Source organism: Chiloscyllium plagiosum, unplaced genomic scaffold, assembly GCF_037043375.1.
Source record: "Chiloscyllium plagiosum isolate Xiang-an unplaced genomic scaffold, Cpla_swu_hap1 HiC_scaffold_36, whole genome shotgun sequence".
NCBI lineage: Eukaryota > Metazoa > Chordata > Chondrichthyes > Orectolobiformes > Hemiscylliidae > Chiloscyllium > Chiloscyllium plagiosum.
Genome location: NW_028270174.1, coordinates 11,403,686 through 11,425,896, shown reverse-complemented (window position 1 = coordinate 11,425,896; position 22,211 = coordinate 11,403,686). Strand labels below are relative to the sequence as shown.

Below are 22,211 nucleotides of genomic sequence, written 5' to 3'. Positions count from 1 at the left end.
CTTCATAAATCATTTGTTCAGCCTCAGCTACACAACTGTGATCACACACATACAGAAGGATGTCAGCACCTCGGTGAATGTGTAGAATGATAACGCTTGCCCTGAAACATTAACCCCTTCTCTCTTGACATAATGTGGAGGTGCCGGTGCTGGATTGGGGTGGACAAAGTTAAGAATCACACAGCACCAGATTATAGTCCAACAGGTTATTTGGAAGCGCTAGCTTTCAGCGTGCTGCCCTTCATCAGGTAGCTGTGGAGCAGGATCATAAGACAAAATTTATAGCAAAAGATCACAGTGTCATGCAACTGTAACTGGTGCTTTGGAGATGCCGGTGCTGAACTAGCATGTACAAAATTACAAATCACACGACCACCTGATGAAGGAACAGCACTCCGAAAGCTAGTGCTTTCAAATAAACCTGTTGGACTATAAACCTGGTGTTGGGTGATTTTTAACTTTGTAACTGACGCTGCCAGACCAGCACTTTCTGTTTTTGTTTGTTTCAAATTTCCAGCATCTGCAGTTATAAAGTCATACAGTACAGAGACATACAACACGGAAACCATAATCCCAAACTAAACTAGCCCATCCTGCCTGCACTTGGCCCATGTCCCTCTAAACATTTCCTATTCATGTACTTATTTAAACATCTCTTAAATGCTATCACCGTACCAGCATCCATCACTTCCTCTGGAAGTTTATTCCACACATACACCACTCTATGTAAAAAAAAAATCGCCGTTTTTTTGAATCTTTCTCCCCTCATCTTAAAAATATGCCCCCGGTCTTAAAGTCCCCCACCTGAGGGAAAAGACACCTGCCATTCACCTTATCTATACCCCTCATGATTTTATAAACATCTATATGGTCATCCCTCAAGCTCCATTTAAAAACATCCCAGCCTATCCCGTCTCTCCTCATAAAATCAATCCCTCCATTCCCAGCAACATCCTGGTAAATCTCTTCTGAACACTCTCCAGCTTAACAATATCCTTCCTAAAAGTGTTTGCAGTTTGAGGAACTTTGGATCCGAGAGACAGGACAGCTCTTTGTTTTATTTTAGTGGAAAGGATGTTTCCTCTTGTGGGAGAATCCAGACTCTTTAAAAATTAGGAGTCACCCTTTTTGTAAAAAAGTTGAGAATTTTATTTACTCTCAGGGGGTTGTGCAACTTTGGAATTCCCTGCCTCAGATGATGATGCATGTTTATTGAATATTTTTAAGGAAGGAATAAATAAGAAACTAAGATTATTGGAGGCAGATGGGAATGTGAAATTCAAAACACAAACTGATTGATCTTGATCTATCGCACAGTGAGACTCCCCACAGCTATCTGGACTACACCTCCTCCCACCCTCTCTCATGTAAAAACACTATCCCTTGCTCCTAATTACTCCACTTCCATCATCCCAGATGACCTCCTACTTCAAGAACCGCAATTTCTCCTCCCATGTGGCCAACAATGCCCTCCAGTGCATCTCCTCCACTTTTCACATCTCTGCCCTTGAACCCCATCCCTCCAACCTCGACATGGATAGAACATCCCTGGTTCTCACCTTTCACCCCACTAATCTCCAGCTACAGCACATTATCCTGCACCATATCCGCCACTTACAATCAGACCCCACAACTACAGATATATTTCTCCCCCTACCCCATCTGTGTTCCACAGAGACCATTCCTTCTGTGACTCCCTTGTTAGGTGCACGCCCTCCAGCAACCCATCTTCCACTCCCGGCACCTTCCCTTGCCACTGCAAGATGTGTCAATCCTGCACCCACACCTCCCCATCACCTCTATCCAAGGCCCCAAAAGATCTTTATACATCTGGCAAAGATTTTCCTGCACATCCAAACACCTCGTCTGTGTCCACGGTTCTCACCGGGTCCTCTCTATGTTGGGGAGACAGGATGCCAACTCGTGGAACATTTCAGGGAACATCTCTGGGACACATGCACTAAACAACCCCACTGCCCTGTAGCCGACCAGTCCCACTCCGCCAATGTTGTGCAGGTCCTGGGCCTCCTTCACCACCAAATCCAAGCCACCTGATGACTGGAGGAAGAACACCTCAGTCTCCACCTTGGGACCCTCCAACCACACAGCAAAGTCGACCACCTTAGAGTTTCCTCATCTCCCTCCCCCTACCTCCAACCTGTCCATCTTCCAACCCTCCAACTTGACACCGCCCTCTTGAACTGTCCCAACTGTCCATCTTCCTTCCTATCTATCTGGTCCACTCTCCGCTCCGATCTACCGCTATCACCCCTCACCTGCATCTACCTATCACCTTCCCAGCTACCATCTCCCCACTCACACATTTATCTCTCAGTCCCCTTGGACCTCCCCCTTCCAAAATCTGCATTCCTGGTGAAGAGCCTATGCCCAAAACATCTCCTGCTTCTCGGATGCTGCCTGACCTGCTCTGCTTTTCCAGGGTCACACTTTCCGACTCTGATCTCCAGCATCTGCAGTCCTCACTTTCTCCCATGCTCAAGGGGCTGAATGGTCTCCTTCTGTTTATAATTTATATATTTCTACAATCTGGAAGCACTGCCTGATCCAGTAGGAGAGCCAAAAAAACTGCAGATGATGGAATCCAAAGTTGACAAGCAGGAGGCTGGCAGAAGACAGCAAGCCAGGCTGCATCAGGAGGCAGAGAAATCAATGCTTCAGGTATAACCCTTCCTCAGGTCTAAATGACCTCTATTACACTGTACAAACTTGAAAATCCTTAGGTTCATAAACAGAGGGATGTACTGTGGCTTTTGCTTAACGCTCTGGAATGCAGACCAACATCCCTGGCATCGAAGCACTGATTCCCCCACCCTGCCTTGATTGGCTATGACAGGCTGGGCATGTCATCCGCATGGCTATTACGAGACTCCCCAAGCAGGTCCTTCACTCCCAGCTCTGAAATGGCAGGCGAACACATCCGGGAAGGCATCGACTTGCCAATGGAAGCCGGGTGGAAACAGCGCAAGGAGCACGCTGTCATGCCAATGTTCCACCCACCCTGACCAGCTTCTGTCCCAAGTGTAACAGAGCCTGCAGTAGCTACATCAGTCTGTAAAGCCACCTACAGAACTCATCCCAAGAGTGGAAGAGAATCATCCTTGTCTGTGATCGACAGCCAATGATGATGATAATGCAGACTGCGTTTGTATAATTTCTATTAGAATTTCAATTTGAACTAGTGGTATGTGAGTTTGCTCTGCATGTCTGAAGGAGTTTAATGACTAACTGAGTTAGATATGCCCTGAAAGATAGCTATAGGATGTTAGATATTAAACCAAATTTTAAGCACATACTGGGTCAGAACATCCCTCTATAGCAAAGCTGCCGTCAATTTTTTTTTTCCCAACTGGTTGAGGGGTGTACCAAGGCATTTTTTTCGATTTTAGAAACAGACTGTCAGCATATTTTATTTATATTCTCTTTACAGTATTGCTGACAAGGCCAATGTTTATTTCCCATCCCTAATTCACCTTGTGTAGGTGATGGTATGTTGTCTTCTTGATTTGCTGCAGTTGAGGGGGTGCAAATAGTCAACTGGTGCTTGAGTGGGAGTTTCCATGATGCTATCCTGTGATGGGTAGGGGTTAAAGGTTTGCTCTTGAAGGGATCTTGGTGAGTTGCCAGTTTGTAGATGGCATTGAGCACTCACATGGTGTATCTATGGTGAAGGGGTTGCACTTTTAATGCAGTGGGACAGGGTGCCAATTAAAACAGGCTGCTTCATCATGGATATCGTCAAGCACCTTGAGTGTAGCTGGGGCCACATTCATCCAGGTATGTGGGGAATATTCCTTCACACTCTTGACTTGTGCCTTGTAGATGGTGGATAGGCTTTGGGCAGACAAAAGGTGAGGAAACCACCACATTGTATTCCACAGTCATGTTGAGTGTTCAAGGAAGGATACACAAGGAAGACTAAAATGCTAAAAAGAGAAAAATATGACACGAGAATTGCTGTCCATGCAAAATATTTCACATCTTTCTTCGAGCAGCCTGGAGTTTTAAATTGTAAGGCTTCCTTACTTATTGGATCCTGTCCCAAGATCTGTAGCTTGGTCTTACCACTGATTTTTGTCTGATGACACCTCTGAAGTCTCCCACATTGAAAATGCTACATAAATAAAATGTACCATTTTGAGATTGGTTCCAAGTGGAAGCAGACATATGAGACACAAGAACCAGCCCAGTGCAGCAGGATCAAACGGCTTGATGCTGTGTTGTAAATTCCATGTTATTTGATGTTTGAAGAGTACGACAGCAATTGGAAAAAGCAAAATAAGGCAGCACATCAGGTCTAAATTTAGGATATGTTAATTAAGGATAGCCAGCAGGAATGGATCACGCTTGGCTAACTGAACTGAATTTTTGATGAAGGACCAGACAAGGTTGACAAAGCTGTAAAAGATTTGAAGGAAGTAACACAAGAATTTACAAAATTGAGGCTCGTGGACTAGCAGAGACAACACCCATTTGGGTAAACAAATTGGCCAAAGGACAGAAAACAGCAAGTCACATTATATTTTTCAGACCAGAACATGCCCCTTAGGGCTGTTCCACAAGGGTCAGCATCAGGCCTATTGCTTTTATTTGCTACGTACAACTGACTTGAATATTGGCACAGAGACAGTACAATTTCAAAATTCATTGATGACACTAAATGCCAAGCACAGAAAATGACACAATCACCTGCAGCATGATGTAGCTAGGTCAGCAGCGTCGGTAGATAAATGGCAGATGTAATTTAATAGGTAACTAAGGTGAATCGCAGAAGGAATTGAGAGGGGAAATATTGGTTTAAGTGCACAGTTTTGAAGAGTTTGCAGGAACAGATGGAGCTTGGGGGGGGGGTCCAGTATCTTCAACCTTGGAAAGATGACAGAACGTATTCTGAGAATAATTAGTAAAGATCTTGGGCTTCATAATTAGAAGAATTGAATACCAAACCAAAGATGTTATGCTGAACCTCTATAAAGCATTGGTCAGGCACAACTAGTGTACTGGGAAGTTCAGGGAATCACAGTCTAGGAAGGATGAAACCCCAAATGTCCATTAGTCTCAAGACACCTGAGCCTCTGTTTAATTAACAGCTCTGATCTCTAGTATCGATTTCACATTTCGCTGCCTTGGGGTTAAGTGTCTTCACTTTTGGCTCTTGGAACTTTAAAGAGCCTGGATGATTGACACTTCTGTTGTCCAGTAGTAGCAAAGTGTTTTTCTTTCAATGTCGAAAATATCAATGATTGACTTTTTTAAAAAGCTTTTTGTTTTACATATAAACCAATAGGGATAGGCCATTTAGGACTGTGGGGAGGAATCACTTCTTCACCCAGAGGGTGGTCAACCTGTTGCATTTGCTACCATGGAAAGCTGTGGAGGCCAGGCCACTCAGTAGATTCAGGATAAAAGACAGACAGATTTTCAGTTATTAAAGGCATTAATGGATATGAAAAGAAATCGAGAATATGGCATTGAGATAGAGGATCAGTCATGATTGTTTTGAATGACAGAACAGGCTCAATGGGCCAAATGTCCCACTCCTGCTCCCAGTTTCTATGTTACTATGGGTCTCATTGCTTATGCACAGTGCATGAATGGAAAGGGGAAGGAGCATGAGAGTCTAGGAGAGTTGTTTGTGGGAAGAGATTGGGCATGGGGAGTGCTTGGAGAACAAAGAGTGCAAGATATGAGTGAGGGGTGACGGGGTGAAGGCCTGTTTCACTGTAATTGGGATGAACTCTAATACCACTGAGGAAGACATTTTAAACAGCTAAGCCCTACACCAGACTGCCTCTGGTGAACTCCTGTTAACACCCGCCCTCATCCCAGGAATGAAAATTCCATCTTTCCTGACACCTTAACCCTAGGAGCTGGGAATGATCCCAACTCACTCCACTTCCCAAAAAGTTCAAAATCTAGGCTTAAGATTCTAAAAGAAACACAGCTAGAGAATTTGGCTAACCCTTGCATTGATGATACCTGTAACAATGGACCAGTTAAAGAGCACAATTTTATTTCAGTAAATCAACTTTACATATACTGTTGGAATGTTCACTAATGAGCCCAAAGTTGCAACCCTAAATATACTCCAAGCATGGGGGTGGTGATAGCAGAGGGATCACATACTGACCCAGTAATCCAGAAACACACAGAGTGCTGGAGAAACTCAGCAGATCTAGCAGCATCTGAGGAGAGAGAAACAGAGTTAACAATCCAGATACCCATGCTAATATTCTGCTTTAAATCCCTGCCTGGTAGATAGTGAAAGTTGAATTGGATTAAAAAATATGGAACAAAGTGTAAGTCAAAGCACTGTTAATTGTCAAAAACCTGTCTGGTTCACTAACATTCTTACCTGCCAGCCCCTACCTAGACTGGCCTACATGTGACTCCAGACTTGCAGTGATGTGGGGCCCAGTCAGCGACACCCACATCCCATGAATGAATTAATAAAATGCAGAAAGGGACTGCATTCATTAGAACTGGCAATACATCACTGGATCCTTTTATTTGTGGCAGAATACTGATGATTCATATCCATTGGGTGCTAAGACGGTAGTTGGTCAAATTCACTTCATTCAGCAGATACCAAGCACAAGGATTTCATCCCAATCATCCAGCCTTGATTCCAAACTCAAACATGGTTATTGAATCAGCACTGAGTATGTTCCTCCTGTGTGTTAGCACTGTGCTGTTTGTGCAGAGGGGCTCTGTTAGCATCATCTATTAGAATGAACTCAAATGGATTTGTGGATGGAATGGCTAAGGATCTCAAAGGAATATCATCAGAGATCCCTCTCACATGCTCTGCAATAATGTCCATCATATCAATGCAACTTGTAACTAATTATAATATGCAATAAGCTACTTTAGGTTCACTCCAAAAGGGTGGCTTTACTCTATTACACTAGATTCAGCAGGTCCTCCACTAAAAAGAGGATGGTGGTAGCAAAGCTACCTTGTGATGAGACTCCATTTCACTGCATACATGCTACTCTACAGAGAGACTTTCAGCTCACAAACCATGTGAGCAGCAAGGGAAGATACCACATGAGGCAAGAAATGGGATCTTCCAACCTTTTAAAAAGGTACTTGGATGAGCACTTGAAATGTCATAACAGTTAAGGCTACAAGCTAGTGCTGGAAAGTGGGACGACTGTAGATTTAGTATCGCTTTGGCAGTACAGACTTAATGGGCTAAAGGACCTCTTCTGTACTGTATGATTCTGTGTACATACACCTTGGCACAGGGTGCTGCTGGCCATGGTTTGGGGGAGCAAGGGTTTGTTTTTGTTGCCTGCTAGATCTGTCTTCATGACATTTTGCACTGGTTTTGCTACCAATAATAACACTGATGAAATCAGAACGGCTGAGTTGTAACATCAAGTCAAGCTCTAATAAGCAGCTCAGCTTTACCAAGAGAAATAGCAGAGTAAAACCGAAAAAAAAGCAAGAGCCAGTTAATGAAACCACAAGTGGAGCAACATTTACTTATACAGCAGTGAACTGGCATAACCCCACACCTATCTTTAGCAAGATTTTCGTCACCCGTACTAGTATTAGTTTATGCGGCTTGGGACCAAATTTTATCTGATAACACACCAATGACATTCTTGTATTATTGCTCTACATTAAAAGGTGCAACATGAAAGCAAGCTCTGGTTTCATTCACAAAATGGCAATTTCCTCCAGCTCCTGGGTATTGGAGAAACCTTGGTTCAGAAATTGCAACATACATAGGATTATAAACTCGTGCATGAGGGATAAAAAAACCTCCTTCAAGAAACAGTAACATGTCGACTGAGAGTCAGCAAAGCAGCAGAGCTCTCAAAAAATAACTCTTGGAATCAGAGAATGCAATCACAGCTGACAGTCAGAAAAGAGAAAGAAAAAGGATATCGTAAGATGACTTGTGAACAGCAAGCTGAAATGTGGATTTTGCAATAAGGGCAACTCACTGAACAAGTTTCTCTCAGCCCTAACACAAATGCCAACTTCCACAAAGTCCAAGACAAGACTGCCATTGAATTACAGCTCTGATGTGTGCAGCTGTGAGGATACCACTGAGAGATGGGAGACCAATCAAATGGAAATAACATTACTACTGGCAGAAGATCTGGTCAGTATGACTGTCAATAATGTCCTTGACTCAGTTGGTAGCACTCTGTGGATGGTGGGCTCCCACTCCAGGTTTTCTGCACATGCTCAGCACAAACAACTCAGTGTACTTAATATTGTGGGACCACTGCCTTGTTGGAAGTGCCATATTTCCAATGAAAAGTTACATTCTCACAACCCTGACTATTTGGGCCAAGAGTAAATTAAACTGAAGGGCCATTCATTAGATGAATATAAAAGGCCCTGTGGCTCTGTGTGTTCCAGGTGTGTCCACACCAATGTTTAAATTGACAGGGGGTCATGTTTCCATTTGGTTGGTCACCCATCTCTCAGTGGTATTCTCACAGCTGCACACATCAGAGCTGCTGTATGTAATTCAACAGCAATCTTGCCTTAGACTTTGTGGAAGCTGGCATTTGTGTGGGCTGCCATGTATTCTGAGCACGGCACTGGAGACGTTTCCTACAAAGACGATGGAGGCCACTATAGAATTTAAGGAGTGGAGAAAGGAATATTTAATTGCATAAAACAACAAGACCAAAATTCATTGGGTTAAGAATTAATACAGTCATAAAAGGCATCAGGGATATGACTTAGTCGTCATGTACTTTTGAAATGACAATGTTTAACATTATAATAAAAGAAAAAAATAATCACCCTGTCTCTCAAGTGGGTCCAGTGGGACTCTGTGCTGGTTTCTTGCCAGCTCCAAATCTCCAGGGCTGAGATCGGTTAACTACATCAACTAAGGGATTGGGCTTTGACCCATTCTGAGTCCTGTGCCTTAAGCTGATTCCTGTTCGATCAGCAGAACCACTGGAGAAACTCAATGTTACTGACCTTAAGCTGTCAAGACTGTTTCAATTATCACATTCCAGTTAGTTAAAGAGGATGGGGATAGAAATTCCACAACATCTGAGTTCACAACGGTAGGAAGTGTGTCCATCTTGCTGATAGCTTCATGCTTCAAGCCCTTCCATCAAGTTTCCACTGCTGACCATAACAAACAAAGAGGAGTGGGCAGTGTGGCCGCCCGAGCATGGTCTACCAAGCAATAGGATCGTGGCTGATCCAATATTCCTCACACCCAATTTCCTACCCTTTCCTCATAACCCTCTATTCCTGTACTGATTTAGCTGCCACTAAACTACCCCAAATACAATCACAACACGTCCGTGACCATCATTCCTCACCCATGTTGTAACACATGACACTCCTTGTGCTCATCTTTATTGTTGCTCCATTCAATGGGATTGCTCTCACTCGGTTTCACTTTGCCGAAGAAATGAAAAGCTGAACATATGAGGAGCGTTTGAGGACTCTGGGTCTATGTTTGAGGGAGTTTAGAAGGGTGAGGGTGATCTAATTGAAACTTACAGAATACTGAGTGGCCTGGACAGAGTGGATGTTGGAAAGACGTTTCCATTGGTAGGAGAGACAAGGACCCAAGGGCAAAACCTTAGAGTAAAGGGAGATCTTTTAGAACGGAGACAAGGAGCAACTTCTTCAGCCAGGGGGTGGTGAATCTATGGAATTCATTGCTACAGAAGGCTGTGGAGCCCAGGTCATTGAGTACATTTAAGATGGAGATAGATAGGTTCTTGATTGTCAAGGGGATCAAGGGATACAGGGAGAAAGCAGTGAATGGGGTTGAGAAACTTATCAGCCATGATTGAATGGCAGAGCAGACTCAAGGGGTTGAATGGCCTAATTTCTGCTTCTATGTCTTCTGGTTTTATGGTCTTATGAATATAACCAGTATTACCCGCAATAGATTCTCTTCCTGCCTCCTCACTGTTACCTTCAGAGACCTGGAGGGGGCCAACCCCCGGCCTTCCTCTTCTTCATTTGGTGATATCATTAGTAGACATAGAGGGTCACACTCACTCAATTGGACCAGCTTGCATGGGAGAGACAGAATCTATGACCGGAAGAGCAGCTCCACATCAATTCTGTCACACCCGTGAACAAGTGCAAACTTTCTCTCATTGGTTGCCTTTATGATTTAATGTTCATTGGAGATTTTGCAAAATTCAGGGAGAAATTCGCCCACTGCCTGTCGTGTATTCTGAGTACAGCACTCAAGAGGTTTCCCTTGAAGATGATGGAGGCTGCTGAAGAATTTTACAGGCATTCGTACGAGTATGTTTTTGACACTTGACATTCTGTGCTAGGAGAACAATCATATATAATTCATGCATGTACATACAGTTGGGAAGAAGCATTAGGCATTAGTCTGTAGACCAACAACAAATGAGGAAATAATTGCAAAATACTATGGTCACTGAAAATCAAACAAACAAGGAGAATGCCAGGTTGTTGGATGCTAGAAATAGAGGATCCAAGAAATAACAGTTGATGTTTCAAGTCTGGAATGACTCTTCAAACATTGAGGCCTTTCTTCATCAGTTTTTCTAGCTCTGAAGAGGAGTCATACATGACTTGAGACTTTAAATCTATTTCTCTCCACAGATGCTGACAGACCTGCTGAGTTTCTCCAACCAATGAAGAACTTTAGGGAAAATCAACAACATTAACAGGTATCTTAAAAGAAAACAATTAAGTGACCTGTTTCTGATAGACAATTTTTTCCTACAACAAAGAGGTGATTTTTGAGCTTGATAAAGAGTTTCAAAACGTGCAGTGAATCAAAATACAAATTATAAGCATTGAACAGCTATTCAAGCAGATGACCTGTAACAACAGAGAACTGGTTTTCAATATGATTCCATCTCCTATTGTGAGTCACTACCTTTCAGGCGACTGACAGATTACTTACTAAGGTAACCTGCAGTTACTGCGAAAGGCAAGAGGTCGTACCTTCAGGAACAGTTCTTTTGATAGAAACAGAAGGAAAAAAGAACTGGAGTAGGCAGTTCAGCCCCTCGAGCTTGCTGACCTCCTACCTCAATGCCATTTACCCAGACGTACTCATAGCCTTTGATGCTGTTAATATCTCGAGACACATTGCTTTTCAGCTTGAACATTCTCAACTACTGAATTACCACAGCTCTCTGGAGTAGAGAATTCCAAAAATTCATTACACTCAAGAAATTCTCCCTTCTCAGTCCTAAATAGTCTGCACCTTATTCCGAGACTGTGCCCCTCGTTCTAGATGCCCTCCCACTGCACCACCCCTTTCCACAGCTAGGGGGAAATCATTCTTCCTGCATCAACTCGGTTAAGCCTTGTACAAATTTTGGATGACTCAGTGAGATTCCCAAACCCTTGGAATAGTAGGACAAGGAAAACTTGTACTTCCCAAGAAGGAGTTAGTGGATTCTTGCCTCCTCACTAGCTGAGCTCTGATGATGCCCTTTCGGAGTCACTGAAATAACCAAATACAGACTTTGCAGCTCCCTAGGGATTGTCTGGAATACTTGTGTCCATGATTTGAGCCAAACTTTCCAATTTCTGAAATCTGTCCTCAGTACCCATGTGCGTCAACACTGCTCATTGGGCGTGGAATGTTAGTGACAAGGAAGGACATAAAGAAAATGACAAACTTGCATTTATATAGTGCTTTTGACAACCAAAATGTGGCATTATGTATTTGGCTATATCACACAGTCAGTGTATTTATGCTGCATCATCACCTATTTTTTGAAACCAGAGAATTCCTTAGGTGAAAGCAGGCCATTCAGCCCATTGGGTCCACAACCACCCTCTGAACATCATGTCACCCTGACCCACTCCCTCTACTGCATCCCTGAATTTCCCATGGCTACCCTACATATCCCTGGACACTATGGGCAATTTAGCATTGTTAATCCAATTCCTACATGTCTTTGTACTATGGGAGGACAGACAGACAGACAGACAGACAGTCACCCAAGGGTGAAATCAAAGCCAGATCCCTGGTGCTATGAGGCAGCAGTGTTAACCACTGAGCCACCATGCCACCCCATTGAACAGATAAACACTTGTGCCCTGACTGGAAGTCAAACCTGGGCCATGGCAGTGAGAGCAGCAAATGCGGATGCAGGAAACTCTTTAGCCAAATTTGTGCACAGCAAGATCCCAAAACAGCAATGGTATAATGATCAGAGCCTCTGTTTTATTGATATTGCTTAAATGATAAAATCAGCAATCAGGGGACCTGATTGAGGTTTACAAAATCATGAAGGATATAGACAGGGTGGATAGACACAAGCTTTTTCCCAGGGTGAAGGATTCAATAATGAGAGGCCATGCTTTCAAGGTGAGAGGTGGAAAGTTTAAGGGGGATGCATGCAGCAAGTACTTCACATAGAGAGTGGTGGGCATTTGGAACGCGTTGCCAGCAGAGGTGGTAGAGGCAGGCACGGTAGATCCATTTAAGATGCGTCTGGACAGATGTATGAGTAGATGGGGAGCAGAGGGATACAAATGCTTAGGAATTGACCAACAGGTTTAGACAGTACATTTGGATCGGCTCAGGCTTGGAGGGCCTGTTCCTGGGCTGTAAATTTTCTTTGTTCTTTATAAAGCCAATATGCTCAGACTTCAACAAATATACTTTTTATCAAACCAATCAAGGCAAGAAGTGAAAATCAATGAAGTGCATATCACGTAAGAAATTTGAAGTGTTAAACCTATTAGGATTTTTATTTTAGTCTTTAAAAATCAGCCTGATATTAATTAATATTAATTTGGTGATAATCAGCTTTGGGCACACACAGCTGTCCAATTGTTCAGATCTTTGGTGTCATATCATTTTAAGAATATTGTCTGAAAATGGATATTGAGTTTGCAAATGGTCTTGCATATTTTAGTGGTTTCCAAACCTTTCAAGTGAATGAAACCAATGTAATTAATCTAGGTCTCCATTCTTCAGAGGTCTCCAGTTAATCAGAGGAATGACTAAAGCTGTGCATGTACATGGCATAACTCCGCTTTCTTTAAAGAAAGATTTAATTTCATTGCCAGAGGCACCTTCTAACAGAAGGATTCATCCGGAGATAACTGCTATTAATGTTCTATCGCCCACCAAAAAAAACCAAACATGAATAATAGCCACACAACTCACCCAGTGGCTCAACCAATCAATCCTCCAGTGTCCTCTGCAGAACTCAGCCATGGGAATCTGGCAGATTCTGGGTTCAGTCAAAGACTTGCTCCATTTGTTTCATGAGCTCAGGCGATGTGAAAGGGTGAAAAATGAAATAACTCCATTTATATGGCACCTTCCCCCAATTCTGGATGTCCCAAAGCTCTTTACAGCCAATGATATAAATTTGAAGCATAGTTACTGCTATAATGTGGAAAACATGGCAGCCAATTTGAATATGAAGTGCTCTCACAAACAACAGTGCGATAATGATGAGATAGGCTGTCTTATTCCTGTTGGACAAAGGATAAATATTGGTAATATTGGAAACATTGAGCACAGACTTCATAAAAACCATTTTAACTGCCAAATCACAAATTAAAAGTGCAAAACAAAACTGGCTAGAAAGAATTCCCTAGGGAAATTTCAGAATTGGGGGAACAGATTGAGCAACTCTGTGGGAAACTGGCATCCAATCTGGTGCATTTTTGCAAGCCAAATGTCTTATGTCCACATTTTAAACATAGCCTGAGCCCAAACGTAATGCCAATTCTTTTGAAAATGAACACAGCAGAATTCTGCTGGATTTGCACAGATATTGCTCTTTCCACCCTGTTCCTGTGACTAAAGGTCCTCAGGTGGATCAACCTTTCAGTCTTTGTGCAACGCTTAACAGCAATTTTTCTTGAAAACAACATTTTATTTTATTAGCGACTTCTTCCATAACACTGAAAGCCTTCGTATTAATTCATTTTGATCCAATTTTTTTTCAAAAATTGGTTTGAAAGTGCTTTGAAAATACTACTTAAGGTTGTGAAGATTTGCCAAGGACAATAACAAGCGCCAGACCATATGGGTACACTTTTATAAATCTACCAGCTAGGACTGGCTCAGCATGCCACCCAAGGCACAGCTTGAGCCATCTGCAGCAAGGGTAAGTGTGACACTCGGGGACAATGCCATCATCAGTTAGCTATTACACTTGTGTTTCATTCCCAGTTAGCACTGTGAACCCCTGGTCACATCACACATCCAAGCAACAGATGGCTCAGGCATTGCTCAGCACAATTGTCACTTTCATCTCCTCTTCACCCCTCAGTGTGTGGCACGGTGGTTAGCACTGCTGCCTCACAGTGCCAGGGACCTGGGTTCTAGTCCAACCCCGGGTGACTGCCTGTGAGGAGCTTTCTCCCAGTGTCTTGAGTGTGTTTCACCAGGTGCTCCAATCTTCTTCCACAGTCCAAAGATGTGCACGTTGGTGGATTGGCCAGGCTGAATGCCCCATTATGGGGATAGGGTGGCATGCTGTTCAGAGGGGTAATGCATACTCGATGAGCTGAATGGCCCCTTTCCACACTGTAGGGATTCTATACTTCCTAGGGCAATGACACATCTGTCCACAGTTCACTATAATAGAGACAGCTCTTAAAGCCAAAGTTGGTAGTGGGGTGGGGCTATTCAAGGGGAAGGTTCTGCTGCCCATACTGAAATGCTCATCCCAGATAGCATTCAAATTGTAGCTTCAATGTGTGTTTGTGGATTCAGTGAAAAACATTCCGTCTGCCCAAAAGTTGCTGGCCTTCTAGTACAAGGAGTTATCTTCAACAGTGTTTTGCAAACTGGCTTGTGCCCTGGTCCAAAACTACATGCTGAGGGACACAATAATGCTTGAATTTAACCTGCACTGTTGGCATCACTACATCACAAAAGCAGCTGGCCAGCCAACTGAGGTAACTGACCATCACCACAAATTGAGAAAGACCACTGTCTAAGGCCTTTCAGACCTATTGTGTCAAGGGGTTGGGAACTTATAGAACCTTTCGGGCTCTATGACAGTAATGGAATTTGCATAGTTCTTGCTGTACTTAGCTAACATTACAATTTTGCAACTGCATTGAGCCACCCAAGAGAATTGAGAAAAGTTGTTTTACATAGTGTTTCTGTCACGTTGGATTTGAAATGTTTTGTTATAAATGTATGGATATTTTATGAATAAAACATACTTTTGCAAAACAAAGGCAGCAGTTTGTGTCACAGCTTCACATGGCTGGGCAGTAACTGTGAAAAAGGCTGACAGCCTAATCGTATTAGTGACCTGCAATTGTGGCTTATCCTCCTGATACGTGATATCAGTTCACAGATTTAACTCAATGAAAATCCTCACTAAACAAAATGTAGATGATTCAGAACATTCCCACAACTATTCTCAGGTTTTGTAGGAAACCAGCACAGTAGTGCGATGAGCTGCCACCTTGTAAGATCATAAATAATAGGAACAGGAATAGAAGGCCTTTCAATCCTTCAAGCCTGTTTTGCCATTCAAAAAGGATTGTGGTTGATCCAACACTCCTCACATTTATTTTCCTGTGTATTCTCTATCAGTCTTGATTCCTATTCTGCCCCTCTCTGTTTCAGTCTTAAATATACACAAGGACTCTGTGCCCACTAACTCTGTGGCAAGGAGTTCCAAAGACTTACAACCCTGACTGAAGAAATTCCTCCTCATCTCAGTCTTAAATTGGCACTCCTTTATTCTGAGACTACAGCCTCTGGTCAGAGACTTTGTCAAGGGGAAACATCCTCCCAGCATTTACCCTCCCAAGCCCCTTAAGAATCCTGCGTGTTTCAATGAGATCACCTCTCTTTCTTCTAAACTCCAATGACAGAGTCTCAGTAATTTGCCATCTTGTAGGAAACACAATAGCTGACCCTCAATACATTGCCTTAATTCTTAGTCCATCAAATAATTAAGGGGGCTGAGCATTCACCTGTTCCATCACAGGCCCCCAGGTCTCAGTTTCTCTTTCAAGCAATGTTTGTAAACATTAGGTTAAAATACTGAATGTTGTGAACACCACTTGCCCGGGGCCTGTTTCCAATCAACATCAGGTTTCAATATTAGCACTGCAGTGATTGTAACAAAGTCAGAATGCAAGTTCCCTGATTGAACCAGATTAACAGCCCCAAATCAGGGAGCCCTGGGTGACAGGTAAGAACAGGAATGTGGGCGGCACGGTGGCTCAGTGGTTGGTGCTGCTGCCTCGCAGCACCGGGGTTCTGGGTTCGGTTCCGGCTGTGGGCAGCTGTTTGTATGGAGTTTGCGCATTCTCCCCGTGCATGCGTGGGTTTCCTCCGGGTTGTCCGGTTTCCTCCCGCGGTCCAGGGATGTGCAGGCCGGGTGGATTGGCCATGCTGGGTTGCCCGTTGGATTGGGTGCATTGGTCGGAGAGGAGTGGGTCTGGGTGGGTTGCTCTTCGGGGGGGGGGGTCGGTGTGGACTTGTTGGGCCGGGGGGCCTGTTTCCACACTGTAGATAATCTAATCTAGTCCTACACCATATAATCTTTTTTCCCAGTCTACTTTAGTCAACTCCTCCCTTATCTCATTGTTGTCTCCTTTGTTTAAAAAAAAAGAACAGGAGTGTCAGAGATCCTGTTCACTCAGAGCTGGCTCTGAGGAAACTGGATTGTGTCAAGGACACTCCATGTGTAAATAAAAGGTGACTTGATAACAGGATACCGGCCTCTGTGGTGTTCGTTCAAGCACCAAATTGTAAATGATCTCTTATAACATCAGCCTTCACTCAGTGGTAGCACTTCTGCCTCAGAGTCAGAAGGCGGAGTCCCCACTCTAGAGACTCAAAACACTGAGTAGCACATCAGCTCAGGACTGTTAGCTGTACTGCCTTTCCAATGAGACATTAAATGGAGGCCTGTCTCCTCTTACAGGTGGGTGTAAAAGATTCTACAACATGTAAAATGCTGAGGATGCTGGAGATTGACGTAAGAACAGAAAATGCTGCAGAATCATTGCAGGTCTGACAGGATTTGTACAGAAATTGGACTCAAAGTTAATTCTGTTTCTCTCTCCACAGATGCTGCCAGACCTGTTGAATTTATCAAACACTTTATAGGATGGCAGTTCTCCTAGTGGTGTGACCAACAATTACCCCTCAATGAGCTATCACTGAAACAGATTATTGGCTCATTTATGACACTGCTATCTCTGAGACTTTGCTCTAAGTGAACAGACTGTTGCATTTGCCCATGTTCCAACATCGATGACACTGAAAAGTGCTGAGAAGCTGAGGAGGATTTGAAAACACTTCTTCCTTTCTAAAGCAAAGGGAGATTTGAATAAAATGTGATGCGAAGCAGGGCAACAGCAGGAAAATGGGATCACAAAACTTTATACAATTGGACACCTAGCCGCACAGTGTTGAATGGCCTCCCTTCTGTACACCATTTTTCTACAATAACATTATCATGGTGAAATGGGGTTTGGTTCGCTCAGTTGATTGGACAGCATCACTCTGCATCGCAAACCAGCTAACAGCATGGATTCAATTGCTGCAGTTCACCAGGAAAATCATAACTTTTCAACCTCCCCCTATCACCTAAGGCAGGGTGACCCTTGGGTTAAAGTCACCACCAGTTGTCTCTCTCCCTCTCTAAGGAGATAGCAGTACTATGGTAACTTTACTTTTACCGAGATGAAAAGAGATGTTTTTAAACACATCTCAGTATGAACCTAAAATTACAGTTTGATCAGTGGTGAATAGTTGCTGTGCTCTGATTCATCCACCCATCAATTACAGAAATGTGACAGATTTATCATTTGACTGCTTGTCTTATTTCCAATTTGTTATGTGTGCTAACTCTAATAGTAAACCTGGGCTTGATGAATGTGCATTCTTTCAGGATTCAGCTATGGTTTTACAAAGGGTAGTTTATGGAGTTTGAATGCCTGTTTGTTTACCCCCAAACACAGCAAGTACAAAGTGCTGCTCTGCCACAAATCATCAGAATTGAGTCAGTTGGAGAGATTATATTTTCACTTTTTGTAAACCATCAGTGATAAGCTAATGGAAATATGCATTTTACAAAGTGATGGATAGGAAGACATTTCTGTACACCTGAGAAAAAAACTCTCCTCTGAGAAGGAACAGGACACATCATCAAATATGAATCATTTGGTGAAGCACCATAGGAGGCAGCCATTTGGTCCACTGTGTTTGTGCTCACTCTTTGATAGAACTACCCAGTGAATCCAATCTTCCTGTTTTTTACCCATGGAGGCCTGTAAACATCCTCTCTCAAAGAAACTTATTCAAGTTACTCATGAAAGTTACTATTGAGTTTGTTTCCAGAGTGTCATGGAGACCTACAGCACAGTAACAGACCCTTCAGTCCAACTTGTCCATGCCAGCCAGATATTCAAAATTAATCCAGTCCCATTTGCCATTATTTGGCTCAAATCTCTCTGAACCCTTCCTATTCATGTACCCATTCAGCTGTCTTTTAAACGTTGGAATTGTACCAGCCTCCATCACTTCCTCAGGCAGCTCATTACATACACGCACCACCCTTTGTGTGAAAAGGTTGTCCCTTAGGTCCCTTTTAGATCTTTCTCCTCTCACCCTAAGCCTATGCCCTCCAGTTCTGGACTCCCTTCCTTGGGAAAAAGATCTGACTATTCACCCTATCCATGTCTCTCATGATTTTATAAACCTCCTTAAGGTCACCCCGCAGTCTTGGATGGTCCAAGGTAAATAGCCCCTATTCTGCCACCTTCTATAGTTCATACCTTCCAACCCTGACAACATCCTTGCAAATCTTTTCTGCATCCTCTCAAGTTTCATAACATCCAGTAGCAGGGAGACCAGAACTGAATGTTGTGCTCCAAAAGCCTTTCAGAGAAATCTTTCCGGATCATGACAACTTTCTCTCATGTTGTTTCTGGTTTTGTCAATTATCCTGCTGCCAACAGTTTTTCCTTAGTTACAATATCCAAATTACTTATTTCCATCAAATCTCTTCACAACTTTTCCAGCATTTCCACACACCCCTCCTCACTCCTGGCACCATACAATTAAGCCCAGTATCCTGGTGAATGTTTATCCTTGTTAAACATCACAAAAGCACATTATTGGCCATTAACACATTCTTGTTTGAAGGAGTTTGCTATGTGTCAATTAGATGTCATATTTCCTGAAACAGTGGCTACATTTCAAAAGGGAAAGTGAGGACTGCAGATGCTGGAGACCAGAGTTGAAAAGCATGGTGCTGGAAAAGCTCAGCAGGCCAGGTAGTATCCGAGGAGCAGGAGAATCGACATTTCGGGCATAAGCCCTTCTTCAGGAATCCTGAAGAAGGGCTTATGCCCGAAACGTTGATTCTCCAGCTCCTCGGATGCTGCCTGGCCTGCTAAGCTTTTCCAGCACCACACTTTTCAACTACATTTCAAAAGCACTTGGTTGGTTCTAACGTGATCATGGAGAAGCTTTGTACAAGTATAAATACTGTGGTTACAACAGCAGGTCAGAGATTGGGAATTTTATGGCACGTAAATCACCTCCTGACTCCCTAAAGCTTGTCTACCATCGACACGACACAAATCAGGAGTGTGACGGAATACTTACCATTTGCCCAGGTAAGTGCAGCTCTAATAGCAATCAAAAATCTTGACAAAGCACAAAACAATCCACTTGACTGGCATCACATCCACAAGCATTCACTCCCTTTACCAACAAAGCTCAGTAGCAGCAGTATGTGCAATCTACAAGATGCACTGCAGAAATTCAAAGTTTCTGAGACAGCACCTTCCAAATCCTTGACTTCCATTCAGAAGGACAACAGCACCAGAGATATGGGAACACCACCTCCTGCAGGTTGACCTCCAAGCCACTCACTATAATGACTTGAAAACTACATTACTGTTCCTTCACTGGCACTGGGTAAAATGTCTGGAATTCACTCCCTAACAGCACTGTGGGTGTATAGCCACACTGCATGGAATTCAATGGTTCAAGAAGCCATTTACCACTATCATCCCAAAGCAAATAGAGACAGGTAATGAATGTTGATCCAACCAGTGAAGCCTATATCCCATGAATCAATAAAAACAAACTGCTTTATTGGACCACTTCTGCACGCTGTTTAAAACTTCAATACCCTTCTTAAAGTAAGACATCCAGAACTGAACACAATACTGGAGTGTAATCAGTAATCCATTTAGCATACCTTACTTGTTGTTGGATTCTATCCCTCTAGTAAAAAAACCAAAGAGTTTGAATGCATTTCTTAAAGATACCTTTCACCAGACTTGCTCCAACCTGCACCCAAGACGGTTAGCATCCAGATGTGCAGATAGCAACTGAAGGAATCTCATCACTTCAAGCTCTGAATTCTATTCTCTTGCTTATCTCCATGGTCTCACCATGAAAAGCTTTCACTAGTTCTAAAATGATTCTATTTTCATAGCTTCATATGACATATTCACTACAAACTCCTAATCAAGGGAGCTTTTCTCTCAGAGAATTTGTTTTCACATTTTCTCAAAGTAAATTGACCTGAAGACACAACTAAAATGCAACTGCTCTTCCAATACTGCTTGCTGGCTAATAGAACAGTTATGTGGTTCACTGCATTTCACAAGTTTCACATACCCAGTCTATTCCTGCATGTTCAGCTTAATACTCTCAGTGATTCTCAGCATCCTCTCGCTAACATGCTGACAAAATAGATTTTAATATAATCATTCCACGCTTATATTATTCCTCCAAAGCCTTCAGCCATTTGGGTCTCTTCGGAGACAGAAGATTACATTCAGATAGTATTGACGTCACTCACTGTCATTACAATGCAAATAAAAATGTTATTATGAAACTGTATCAGACGGCAATAAAACAGATAGGAGGGAGCTGGGTAAGTCATTGATTTTGCAGACAAACCCAGGTAGAGATGGGTCTAGAAGAGAGGGGATTAGTTTTAAAAAGCTAACCTGTTTCACCAATTGATCCTTTTTCACCAGACCTGTAGCAGCTGCAATGTTTCCAGCTCCTTCCACGGTCTTCTGAGCAACTGTAGACATTCCAGTCACCATGGCACCACCAACCAGAGACGCCTGCTCTTTGGTCTTCTCAGCCACTAACAAGAGAAGCAATGGGAACATTCAGACTCATTGCAAAATCACAACAGAAGACAAGTGATCCTTTCCAATCTGTACATGAATGGCAAAACAGTACTAGCCCTGGGCTGGAGAGTGACTTGGTCCATTTTCTTAAGATGGAGTTGCAATTTCCAGATTAGAATATTTTAAATAATACTCTAACCAACGAAAGCTTAGACTTATATAATGCCTTCAACATAGTCATGCCCCAAGGTGCTTCACAAAATGTGACAATGTGACATTAGGCCAGGTGACTAGAAGCTTGATCAGACTGTGTTAAGTAGAATGTGAGAGAGAAGGATGAAGATTTTAAGGACTTAGTGCACAGAGCAGTTGAAGGCACAACCACCCACTCCATCCCATTTAACTGTGGGTTTTCATAGTATCTCTGCCCACTAAGGGCATTCAGTCATCCTGGTCAACATTTGTATCTTAACCAATGGCAAGATATTTTAGTTATTTAATTTAAGACCAGACTGTGTGTATGTAAGCTGCTGCCTTGAGAGTACTTCATTGGCCGTGAAGTGCTTGGAGGATGCAGTAAGCTGCCAATGAAACTTACACAAACACATGCAGCTTTGCTCTGTAACACCAAAATAGGGGCAGGAATTCAGGCTAAGGCAACACGAGTCTGAAACACATTCCTTTGCTGCCACTTGTAGCAATCTGAACAGATGGGCAGGAGTCTCAACATTTTAGTGCAGGATTGTACAGCATGTCACCAAGGCAACGGCCAGATTTATTTCTAAAAAGAATAGGCAAGCGGACATAATGGCTGCCAGTTTTCTGGGGCTGACAATTCAGTTTCTTAGAACAGAGAGCTTTATTGATCTCTACCAACCTTGGTTTACAGATTGCTCACACAAGTGTGACTGGCACAATTGTCAGCAATTACTACACTTTGGTTGAAAAACATATTGAATACCAGTGATAGAACTATTTATCTTTGATCAATAGCTTCTTGTGCTTTAGTAGTAACTAATCGAGAAAGGAATATTTGCTTTATAGGAATGTTAAAAAAGATGCAATGTGTAGACTGACTTCTTTGTTTCACTATAACAGTCCACAGAGGAGGGAAGTGTGACTCTCCATCACAT

At 42.9% G+C, this 22,211-nt stretch overlaps 1 protein-coding gene across 2 annotated transcripts in view; it reads right to left on the bottom strand.

Moving 5' to 3' along the window:
- The window catches only part of LOC122539488 (alpha-synuclein-like), a 75,438-nt gene that overhangs the window by 39,696 nt on the left and 13,531 nt on the right, over positions 1-22,211 (bottom strand). For both annotated transcript variants that reach the window (XM_087979811.1, XM_043674384.2), the window contains exon 4: positions 20,947-21,092. In XM_087979811.1, coding sequence (XP_087835937.1) covers positions 20,947-21,092 — 146 coding nt within the window. The remainder of the gene's footprint in view (positions 1-20,946; positions 21,093-22,211) is intronic.